At 40.6% G+C, this 12241-nt stretch overlaps 1 protein-coding gene across 4 annotated transcripts in view; it reads left to right on the top strand.

Annotated features, from left to right (window-relative positions):
* Positions 1-12241, top strand: part of plcb1l (phospholipase C beta 1-like) — a 196247-nt gene that overhangs the window by 146842 nt on the left and 37164 nt on the right. For all 4 annotated transcript variants that reach the window (XR_011516725.1, XM_015948147.3, XM_070545047.1 and 1 more), the window contains exons 14-25: positions 1190-1364; positions 1657-1743; positions 1972-2042; positions 5347-5443; positions 6147-6231; positions 6452-6576; positions 6678-6832; positions 6962-7126; positions 10008-10107; positions 10270-10374; positions 10455-10570; positions 11561-11699. Coding sequence is in view for 3 of the 4 variants with exons in the window: in XM_015948147.3 (XP_015803633.3) it covers positions 1190-1364; positions 1657-1743; positions 1972-2042; positions 5347-5443; positions 6147-6231; positions 6452-6576; positions 6678-6832; positions 6962-7126; positions 10008-10107; positions 10270-10374; positions 10455-10570; positions 11561-11699 (1420 nt within the window). In the remaining variant the exon portion in view is untranslated. The remainder of the gene's footprint in view (positions 1-1189; positions 1365-1656; positions 1744-1971; positions 2043-5346; positions 5444-6146; positions 6232-6451; positions 6577-6677; positions 6833-6961; positions 7127-10007; positions 10108-10269; positions 10375-10454; positions 10571-11560; positions 11700-12241) is intronic.

Genomic DNA, 12241 nt, shown 5'->3' on the forward strand with positions numbered 1-12241 from the left:
TATGTCTTTTAGACCTGATTTTTATGGTTGTATGTTATGAAGCCGCCAATATTTTTCAACAACTGGGCATTATTTCATTAATTTTCAACAACAACTTGATGGATATTTCCAGAGATTAATTGTTAAAACTACACATTGTCTCTTTAACATGATTTTGGTTTGTGTGAGGGGTCCCTGAAAACAAAAGCCTCACCTGCACACGGAGAAAACGCAAACTCCAGGCTGAAAGGCTGCTGTTGTGGTTTTGAACCTTTGACCTTCTTGCAGTGCAGCAGCAGTGCCACGAAAAGGGGTTTTATTATTTTATTCAGTGAATATAGAAGATGCTGTTCTGGTCGACAAAGCACAACGTGTTACCTTTTGTTTCCTCTCTGATGACATGAAATGTAGCTTCTTTACCATGTTTATTTATTCAGGTCTGTAGCGTTCTATGAGAAAGGTTTCTCTCTGTATGCCACCTTTGTGCATGTTGCTTTTTTCACCATTGGTCGAATTTAGATCGATCTCTTTGCTTTGTGAATATGGAGCTGAGGTGGAGCAGATTAGATCGAAATCAGGTGGATCAATCTGAGCTTCAGTTTTTAAAATGTTGTTAAATAGCACTTTTTGAACAGACAGAAACCAGATGAACTGACAGATTGATAGAAACAAAACAAACCAATCAACTTACTCGCATTTTTTCCAGGGATTTTATGACACTGATAGTGTTCCAGTTTAGTGGAACGTTTTCAAGCCAATGCAAACAAGGATGCCTGATCGTCTTTGCGCAACTTCCTAACAGCAATAACTCGGAGGTGCCTGGAAAATACGCTTTTAGTTGGAAAACCCAAGGCTCCAGCCGGTGTGTAAATCACTGGGAAGGAGCTGATGCTCTGTAGCTGTGAGTGTATTCAACATCACAGCAAACTTTCTTAATATTTAATTAGTAATCATCCTAAACACAAAGATCCAAGAGCAGCGAATCCTATAAATAAATAAGAAATCTTCGTTCTTTGAGTTTGTTCTCTTGTGACATAACCGGTTTGTATTAAGTGCCCAGTTTCCCTTCTAGATGCCAACCTGGGTGAAGAAATTGTACATTTTTCTGCTTTTCCATAATGCTCAATATCATGAAATGTACACGAAAAGCATTTCTGCCAATGTTTATCTCATTTATGCGTGCCTCCCTTCTCCTTTTCCACACGTGCAGCTGGAGTCTGGCGTGCCTCTTCCCAGCCCGACGGACCTCATGGGAAAAATCTTGGTGAAGAACAAAAAGAAGCACCACAAAACCGAAGGAAGCACGAAGAAGAAACTCTCTGAGCAGGTTTCTAACACCTGCAGCGATTCGTCCAGCGTATGTGAGCCCTCCTCCCCGAGCGCAGGTGCAAACAGCACGGACCACAGCCGACAGCACCACCTCTGATGTTTTACATTAGCATTAGATTATTAGCATTTACATTTTTACAATATAGTTTTGAATCACTGCCTCCTCACATTCAAGCTATTTTCTAAACACACACTGCCCCCTGGTGATGGGTAGCAAGCACCACACCTTGGCGACATAAAACAGTCTTGGTTCTTTTAAAAGAAAAAGAGAATCTTACTGCAGCGAAAGGAAAACTTCTTTTTAGTACATGGATCATTTATACGTTTTGGACTCTTCTAAATTTCCAGGTTCAACAAAAGAAGAGGCTGCAGATTCTTCACAGCCCCCTGAAACTACTGAGCTCACCCTGAGACCACATGGCAGGAAGTCAATTGGTGAGTCATGACCACAGACTGAAACCTCCTGTTTAGTCCTCATCAGGATGCAGCAAAAAGGCAGTGTGATGGTTTTTCCACAAATGAATTTCCTGTCAGTGTAATCCCTAACTCAGTAAAATGGTGTGAGTTCTTTGAGTTCGTACCTCTGTCTATGTTTTATGACACGTGAAGAAAACGGATCACACTTAAATGGCTTTTAGGCTTAACTCGTGTTTCATGTTTCAGGTGAGGTGGAGGCTGAGAGTGAAGATGAGGATGATGATGAAGATGATTGTAAAAAGGGCTCAATGGATGAGGTATGTGTTTAGTCAATAGTGGTGAAATGTTGCCAATAATGTTCAATTCAATTCAATCCAAAAATACTTTATTAATGCCAGAGGGAAATTGATTGCTGTAGTAGCTCAGAATAATAATAATAATAATCAAGTCATCAAAGAGTTGTTGTATATTACAATGGCTGTTGGCAGGAAGGATCTCCAGTAGCGGTCAGTGTTGCAGCCAAACTGAAGAAGCCTCTGACTGAAGACACTCTTCTGTTGTCGGACAGTCTTGTGAAGAGAATGCTCAGGGTTGTCCATCATTTTCTTGATTCTCTGGAGAATCCCTCTTTGCATTATCTCCTCCAGTGGTTCCACAGTCATCCCCAGAACAGAACCAGCCTGTTTTATTAGGCTGTTGAGCCTTTTCAGGTCCCTGCTTCTGATGCTGCTACCCCAACAGACGATGGCTGAAGAGATTACACTCTCATTAACAGACTTGTAGAAGATCTGCAGCAGACATTGAAGTACCTAAGCGTTGGTTGTTTAATTAGCTTTTGTCAAACAAAGGCATGAACTTTTGAAATTAGGAGATTCTTTGCAAACTCCTGAAAACTTACCTGTTTAATCAAGCATTTAGTGCCTGTTAATTTATTTTACTGTCTCCTTCGCTCTATTTGTTAAGCATCATTATTATGCATTATTATTTATTATTATTATTATTAATTTTGTTAATATTGTCTATCAATTTAAAGTTTGGTCCTAAACATTCACAAAAAATAAATAGAATAAAAGGTGATCGATAATAAAATAATTTTATAACATTTTGCTTTATCTAACGTCCAGAAAAGGTCAATTTCTTCTCATCTTATTGGTCATGATTAAATATGAAGTTGTTACGCTGTAAAGTGTGATGCTACATTTACAAGAATGATCTTATTTTGAAACGTCTTTCAAATTACAGGCACCTCTTACCTTATCCGTTGTTGTTTAATACATAGCGTAGGGGAAACCAATGGAAATTGGAAAGAAACACAGAAACAACATAACAAGGACTTCTTACTTTTCTTTAGAAGTTAACTCGTATGTGTCCTATCAGGTTGTTTTAAAAAGTCAGGCAGCAGAAGGAAAGCAAAACACAGTGGTGGTGTATGATACATGTGCTAAGAGTTATTTTGGTTTCATAATTAATAATAATACATTTTAAACACAATTAATCAGTACTACTGTGTTGACTGCTTGTGTAAATGTATGTGTTTGGTTTTCCTGAAATGTGAGCTCTGGCTGTTTTAAGCTATGTTAGGAAGCTTACATAGCTTACGTTTTAAGCTACATGGGAACTTATTGCCACACATGTAGAAATAGCAGTTTAGGTAGTTCACCACATGCCGTTGCTCAGCCTTCTGCACGACTGCAGAGTCATCTGAGATATTCTCTTGACGATGACTCAGGAGATGCCTTCTTGTTCCGTTGCTTAGTCCTTTTCTAAACACAGCATAGTCGAAGATTTGTTTTTACCTTTTTAGCTGACAAGTTTTGGCTAACGCAGCCTTCCTTAGAATACCTGAGGTTTGTGGGGTCACTTCCTTCTCCGTTTATCTGCGAGCAGCAGAGGACGATGTCGCCATCAGAAAGTACATTAAAGAAATCAGCCGTAACAGACCACTGCACAAGGGGAAATCATATAATGGACTGGGACAGAACAGAGAACAAAAATACAAAAGATAGATCAAAGAATCGATAGAAATAAGGAGACGGAACCAGGACCATGAACAGACACGATGGAGTATACACATTGGATCACTCATAAGACCTGTCATCGGCGAGTAGGGCACAGGCAGTCCGCTGTTGCCCGCAGATAAACGGAGAAGAAAGAAATGCCACCAACATCGGCAGTGCTCTGAGAAAGGCTACAGCGATAGTCAAAACTTGTGAGCTAAAAATGCAAATCTTCTACTACACTGAGTTTAGAAAAGAATTAACCAAAGGGATTTGAACAATTACACAGAACAAATGTAAGAAAGATCCCTTTTTGTGTCAATGCCTTGGCTACTGCTGTAGGCCTGCTGCTCGTGGGACAGATGGCTCCCCTGATGGTGTTTCCCTTCATTACCCAGATCATCTGAACTCAGCCCATTATCTCTTTTTGCTATGAATTTGTGGGAGTGGGATGGGAATGGTTGTCATGTGAGGTCATTTTAATCTGTAAGGCACCTTGAAATCCATTTATTGTATGAAAAGCAAACACATTCTCACACCCAAGGCGTCAAAATATGATGCGTGTGACCAAGCCTCGGTTCGGGACGCCCCATCACGTCAGGAGATGACGATCAGGGACAAACAGCTGACGCAGCGTCCCAGAGCGTCGGTATCCAATGCCGGTGGTGGGACGGACATTAGAACTACTTGTGAACTACTTAACCTTCCCCTCACCCCAATCCTAACCTTAAGGTCACAGTTTATGGACCTTAAGGTTAGGATTGGGGTGAGGGGAAGGTTAAATAGTCGAATAATGTCCGTGTGACCGCGTGCGTTAAACAGTGACGCCGGCGGAGCCATGTGACCCAGCGTGTCCCTGATCGTCGTCTCCTGATGCACTGGGGCGTCCCGAATTGTCATACATTGAGGCTTGGTCACACGCGTCATATTTTGATGCCTTGGGTGTGATAATGTGTTGGAAAAGCACTTTATGGACAAAGTTTGATTTGATTTGATTCTTCAAGGTGTGATTCAGACAAAAGAAGGTAGTTTTAATGTCACAATCTAAATCAATCAGTTTGGCTCTGGGATAACCAGCAAAAGATATGTTGACGTCACTTTTGCACATTTAGGTTGTCAGCTATTGACAATGTAAATAACCTCTATCACAAGTTCACCCTGATTAAAGGCTACATTTTCTCTGCCTGAGCTTGCCCTCGAAGAGGGAACCTCTTGCATAAGTGCTTACTATCCATTTAGTCCGTTTTTAATGCCAGCCAACTGGCAAAGAGTGAACCAGGTGCAAATACAGTGCCCTGTGGTACTCCTGTGTTGCTGACCACATTCAGTAACACAACCCCTCAGCGGTAACAGAGTCTACCTCAGGGAATCACAATTTACTCATGTTTCCTCAGGTTGGATGATGCATCATGGATGAATGAAAGATATGAGAAAGGTGGAGGAAAAAAGATTTTAACAGGCCATGAAAGGTTGTTAGATGTTTAAGTGGGCTAACATCATTGTGAAGGATGTTACAACAAGTTATGTGTAGCTATTGAGGGCAGACTGATGAAAAATGTATTTATTCTTGTGCTTTGTTTTTGTTAGTTTTTATTATATTGTGTTTGTGTCTGTTTTTGCTCAGGGGACAGCAGGCAGCGAGGCATTTGCCACGGAGGAAATGTCCAACCTAGTCATCTACATCCAACCTGTCAAGTTTTACTCCTTTGAGACTTCAAAAAGTATGTAACAACTGTACGTTTGGATACACGTGCATGAGGAACTGCATTACGGTTCATTTTGCAACACATCAAAGCGTTAGGTTTACCTTGTTTTTACTGACGTTTCGACTACCACTGTAGCCTTCTACAAAATTGAGCCGATGTTGGTGGCGTCATTTTCTTCTCCGTTTATCAACACAATCAATCAATCAATACTTTATTAATCCCAGAGGGAAATTAGAGTTTCAATACACATAATTCAGAGATCAGAGACACATGGGCAAGACACATGACAAGAATTGGTGACTGTGGTCATTCGCTACCTTAATAGAGATCAGAGGGATTGGTTCAGGTGGAGGGATCCTGTTTCCCCCAGCGAGAGCAGCCGTCTACGGCGCTCATCTACTGTACAGTCACAGGTGGGAGGGAGATCTTTGGAGAAGCAAAGAGTACAAAGAGTCTGCATTTCTTCGTGGGGGTTTTATTTGCTTGCCGCTCAAGGCTACCAGGGCGTCAGATTCAGATAACACTTTTGCTGTGTTGAAAAGGAGCCTTAATGCAGTTGGATAAAATACACAGTATGGACGTACAAGAGACATGCATGAATTCTATTTGTGATGTTTACTTGAATTTTGGCTGGCTCCATCTTAACATCCGGTGAAAGAAAGCTGACAATTGCAGCTAGTTCGATGCCCTTGATGAACATTCCGATGTTTGCATGCAGAGATCACTCGCAGCTTCCAGATGTCGTCCTTCGTAGAGACCAAAGCTTTGGAGCAACTCACCAAGTCTCCTGTGGAGTTTGTGGAGTATCCTTCCCAAATCAGTGCTTTCTTCGAAAGAATCTATTAAAATGTCAGCATTTTTAAAGCCTCATATCTCCCTTCATGGTAAAGATGAACACTACAGTGTTTCTTTGCTTCTGCAGTTCACTTTGTTTAATACTGGTAACACATGCAGCTCTTTGCTAATTAAAGTCAGCAAATGTTGAGCAGAATCTGTTATTTTTAGTTCTTTAACTCTGTTCAGATACAACAAGCTACAGCTGAGCAGAATCTACCCTAAAGGTACTCGAGTGGACTCGTCTAACTACAACCCTCAGCTCTTCTGGAACGCTGGCTGTCAGCTGGTAGCTCTCAACTTTCAGACTATCGGTGAGGAAGGAAAACATCTTTAAATAGTCCAAAAGTTCAGCTGAAGTTTATAAGCTGATTCGTACGTTGGATTTTAAGGGTTTGTCGTTTCACGTTCCCAGATTTGTCGATGCAGCTGAACCTGGGTATGTATGAGTACAACGGGAAATGTGGCTATAGACTGAAACCAGAGTTTATGAGACGGCCAGATAAACACTTCGACCCCTTTACGGAGAGCACAGTGGATGGGATAGTGGCCAACACACTGTCAGTTAAGGTGTGCATGTCTGATCGAGCTGCAGGAGTTTATTTTCCCTGAACAAAAATAAAGATTGTATCTTGATTATTCGTTGGTTTATTTAATTTCTTTCATATTTTTCCGTCTAACTTTCTTTCTTTACTACAGATCATCTCTGGTCAGTTTTTGACTGATAAGAAAGTGGGTACGTATGCAGAGATCGACATGTTTGGTCTACCAGTGGACACCAAGAGGAAAGCATTCAAGACCAAGACCTCCCAAGGCAACGCCATCAACCCCGTCTGGGAAGAGGAGGCCATTGTTTTTAAGAAGGTGAAAACTTTAAGGACACATGAAGACATTTCCATTAATATGCATATATTCTAGTCATAAAAACATACTTGGATCTTTGTTTTTTAAAATAAGTGATTCTACAGAGATCATGTTTAAAATAAATCACAGTGATGCTCAGAAACATAAAAAGTATACATAAATAAATAAACCTTCGAAAAAGGTGTAATTGAATTTTTGGGGGGGATTTGTCCGGATTAGTATATATGTTTTACCTTACACTAAAACTATGCATGGCCATTCCATTAAAAATATTTTTTTTCTTTAAAACAGTTTATTTTCATAATTTTTGTCTACATTTTGGTTCAACAAATGAATATTTAGTATTTTTAAGACATTAAAGATCCATTCGAATTTATTTTCTGACAAATGTTAGCCACATTTTAAAGGCTTAATTTTAAGTCGTAAATTTTAAATCAGATAAAATAATGATTCTCTAGAAAGTAGCATTTGTTTTAAAGAGGTCCTTCACTAAGAAACCATTTTTTTACTTATTATTTTAGAAAATAATAGGTCACTCTGAGTTTTTCATGCAGGCTGAACATGAAAATAGTCTCCTCAGTGGTGGCTCCCGAACTTTTTTTCTGCAGGTGCTATGAAGGAGCGAGTCTTTTTACTGAGGGCGCTATGAAGGAAGTGGTCATGCGTACCTATTGTTCTCTAAAACACCTTCAACACTAGCAGATACACATGCGTGTACAAAACCTCAACAACACCTGAAACAATCATTAATGTACATCATAAACATATGAACAATCGCTGACTTTTCCATGAAATCATAAACACATACAGCCACACAGAAAACCATCTATAGTGTTGCAAGGGTAGCTAATGTTAGTGTTAGCATTTCCAGTGGCAAAACCCTGGCCTGCTGCAGCGGTTGAGGGTTGACTCTCTTCATCCAGATCCGTAGGTTTTTGTGGGTCTGAGATCACTTCCAAAGATTAATTCGTTTCTGACTGAACCCGTGGAAATTTGGGCAACAAAAACCGATCCATTTTACCACTAGCTCTACCTTTCACTCGTTCGCAGGTGGAAGATGAGGTCAAAGGTTAACATCAATTTCCTGTTTTGGTTTAAGTTTTTACTATCTATGTGATAATTTACTGATTATTTTTGTTTTGTATGTAAAATATTTTCACATCCACACGTTAAATTAAAATCAAATTGTTAAAAAAAAAATTCTAATATTTACTTGGGGGTGCAATGACTAATCCAGGGGTAGCTATTGCACCCCCTAGCGGCCCCCTGACGCCACCACTGAGTCTCCTACACGTATCTCCTGCATTAGACTCTGATAGAAAATTGATGGTGAAGCAAATTACACAGAGGCTTTATTCTTGCCTTGTCCCCCAAAAATGCCTTATGGGTGTGGGATTGAGTTTTGAAGGTGATCTGAATTCTATCAAATACATAAATATTACATCCTTATAAATAATAGCTTTCGAAAGTTCAAAACATACAGTGGGATAAATCTATCTACATTTTCAAACACTTTGTTTTGTTTTCTTGTTTTTATCTGGCTTTTTTCCTGTTCTGTTTCACTCAGAACTTCCTGCATCTTCTCTCATAACGCGTCCCTGGCTTCCTATATTTTCACCTCATGAGTTACTTTTGAACTAAGCAGTTCAAAGGGATTTACCAACCTCAAAAATAGCAGAGTGCACACCGACTGCGCCGGTGAGGTGTGGTCACCAGAGTAAAAGACAGGTGATGCGCACTGCTCCGCAGGCACAAACAAAAGACAGAAAGCACTAGAAGATATGAGCTGAACTAAACGATTGTGTGTTAAATATGTATTTTTTGGGGTGGCGGCACTTTGACAATGTAACTGTGGACGTGCGCAGGACACAGCTGCGTGGAGCACATCAACGATCAGCGCGCTGCGTCCTTTCTGCTCAAAAGAATCCCCGGAGACTCCACATAAATAATGCAATTTAAGTAGAATCAGGATCTTTTTGTAGCTCCCCCTGGATGTGTAAGTTGAGGGTTTCCAGGGGGGCCCGTCACCTGGTGAGTCGGGCTCCCCTTAGCGCCCCTGTAATTTGAATCCTGGATCTATGTCACGCTGTCACTTAACATTAATGGACTCACCCACCTTGACTTGCAACAAGGAAGGCTGCTGCTGGTTTGGTGTTGAGGGAACAGCAGAGAAGGTCTAGACTGGTAGAAGCTAATTGTTAGCATTAGAAACTCCACCACACAGCAGAGCTCCTCCAGGCTTGTGTTAGTTGAGGAGACAAAACGTTAACGTTGCAAAGTAAACTGAGTCAGTCGTAGAGTTGTGTTGCTGTTAGCCAATTTGAGGTGAGATGTCTAAATATCAGGAAATACAACTCTAAATCCGGCCGTCTCAAGCTACTTTCTTCTACATGCTGGAACGGGCGCACCGGAGCACCCCCCCCCCCCAATACAATTTCCAGGGCATTCATTCCTACCATAGACCACTGCAAAAAAAATTTTAATGAGTGAAGGACCTCTTTCATTTAGTGAAACACCATTCTGTACCCTTTCCTAGAAACATCAACTCAGATTTAAATGGTGAAAATAAGGAATTTAAACTCTTGGTTTACTATGACAGTTAATAGAACAAATTTGTGCCAACAGTCTGGATGTTTATTCGTATACATGATGACATATGTCATTTTCCATCATTTGGTTCTTTTTGGCACACAGCATATGACACGCTTTTGCTTTTTTATCTAACAAGTTGTAGCCTTCCTCAGGGCAATGCCGATGACTGCAGAGTTAGCCAAAACTTGTTAGCCCGAATGCACCAACGATATACGTTTTTATCCTGACTCTAAAAATACACAGATCTGAGAACAACTTGTGATTAAGCGTGCATACATTCGTCTTCCAGGTTGTTCTGCCCACGCTGGCTTCTCTGAGGATAGCCGTGTTTGAGGAAGGAGGGAAGTTCATTGGCCATCGCATCATTCCCGTGTCAGCCATCCGTCCAGGTTACAATTATTCGATTTAGCATGCTGAAGAGATTCTTTAAATTTTATTTGCATGAATCAGTCAAAATCTGACACCAAAAAAGCTCATTATTGTATAGATTTATAGCTTTGATTTTTATGCTTTATTGTTTTATATGTGTACTCCTGTTTTTCTTTCTGCAGGCTATCACTATATTGGTCTAAAAAATGAGAAGAACCAGTCTCTGATGCTACCCGCCCTGTTTGTTTACGTGGAAGTGAAAGACTATGTCCCCGACACGTTTGCAGGTAAATCATAGACAATGTTAAAATCAGGAATCTGCTTCATTTGTTTTGTGGAATAAAGTATAATTTTTCCTGCTTCTTAGACGTCATTGAAGCCTTGTCCAATCCCATCCGCTACGTCAACCTGATGGAGCAGAGAGCCAATCAGCTGGCTGCTCTTACCTTAGAGGAGGGAGGCGAGGAGGAAGGAGACAAGGAGGTGTGTTTTTATATCCTTTACCACATATGTGATCTTTCAGAGCTTCATAGGTCAGAATTTTAGGTTTTAATGGACCCCAATGAAGCGATGCTAAAACTGGAACGATATGGTCTCTTTCAAGGATGCTATGCACAAGCATTATTACCAAAATGTACTTCTTCTGTTCGATTTTCTTGTGTCGGGGCTCAACAAAAAAAAAAAGTTATGCACTCAAACACGTGGCTTGATAGAATTTACCTCTTTGGTGGCAAAAGCTTTGGAGAACGCTTGACGATCACAGTAAAAGTCCTTAAAAAAAGTACTTTTAATTACTAAGAAAGTAGATCTGTAGACAGTTGCAGGATTAAAGCAAAACGGCACAGAAAAAAGATCATACATGAAGAAAGATTTGAGAATATTTAAGAACAATACTCGGGACAGAGGTAAAGCAGGGCAGGGTTGTCTTAAGTTCATCAGGAAAAGATCGTGGAGAAAGCAGTTGTCCCTCTGGGTCCTTTTTATCAGTTCTGCACGCTGATATGATTACCCACGAGAATTACTTGCTTCAGGCTGCGTCCATGGCAACTGGAGCCAGAGGAGGTGGAAAGGCAGGGCCTTAGTGGGGAGAGAGAACAGACAGAAACTGAGATCTGGACGGAATGACTCACATTAACATTTGAGAGATAAGAGCGAAGTGAACGTGAGCCAACAGGAAATGAATATCTGCTGAGCCTTGCCACAGGAAGTCATGCTCAGAGTGGGCTACAAAAGTTACGTGTACACACTGTCCTGCAGGATGCTGGTGCAGCAAGTGAGTTTGAACGAAGAAGGAAAACTTTTCAATCGTAGCAGGTGTTGTTTTTAACCCGAACTGATTTGGTATCTTTCTTATGTAAAATACCGATTTGTGTTTCTGTGGCGTCCTGCACCATGTTTCCCAGCTGCTGGTTTGGTGCAGATCTTCTTTGTATTGGACTTTACTTGATTTTAAAATACTGTTTTGGTGAATAGGTGGAGGCAGGAAGTGATGCTCCCTCAGAATCGAAAGTGGATTCGAGGATAACATTACCGGCAGAAAACGGGCTGAGCCACACACCGATCATTGCCCCAAAACCTCCTTCCCTGGCGGGCCAACAGCCTCAGTCTGCAGGTACTCTGTCACAAAGTCACAAACCTTAGATTTTAAACTGATAAAATGCTTTAAAGTAACAATGTGTATTTTTTACTGTTAATCTCTGGAAATATCCGTCGAAATGTTGTTTAAAATGAATTAAACGATGCCCAGTTATTGGAAAATATTGGCAGCTTTGTAAAAGATAACCATAATATGACACCATGTTTCCTTCTACGGGAGCCCGTGAGGACAAAATACATTTACTGATTTGTAACAAACGGTTACAAAACTCTCCATTCATAAACGTTGTTGTTTTACACATTTACCTCTTCACTCACTGCCAGTGATGAAAGGGAGTTTGATGTGCTTGTCATTTTTCTGGAGGTTAAGCGCCCAGGGATTTTTTACCCTAATGGGCATCTGTTGGTAAGGTCTTACTCAAACACTAAAATACTGCTTGCTTGCAGTGATTAAGGTATCTACTGCCCCTATCGCCAAGGAAACTACACATTGTTACTTTAAAGGGGCATTATGGAAGTTTGACCTCCAAAACATGTATAGAAATAATAAATTTCTTC

Source organism: Nothobranchius furzeri, chromosome 2, assembly GCF_043380555.1.
Source record: "Nothobranchius furzeri strain GRZ-AD chromosome 2, NfurGRZ-RIMD1, whole genome shotgun sequence".
NCBI lineage: Eukaryota > Metazoa > Chordata > Actinopteri > Cyprinodontiformes > Nothobranchiidae > Nothobranchius > Nothobranchius furzeri.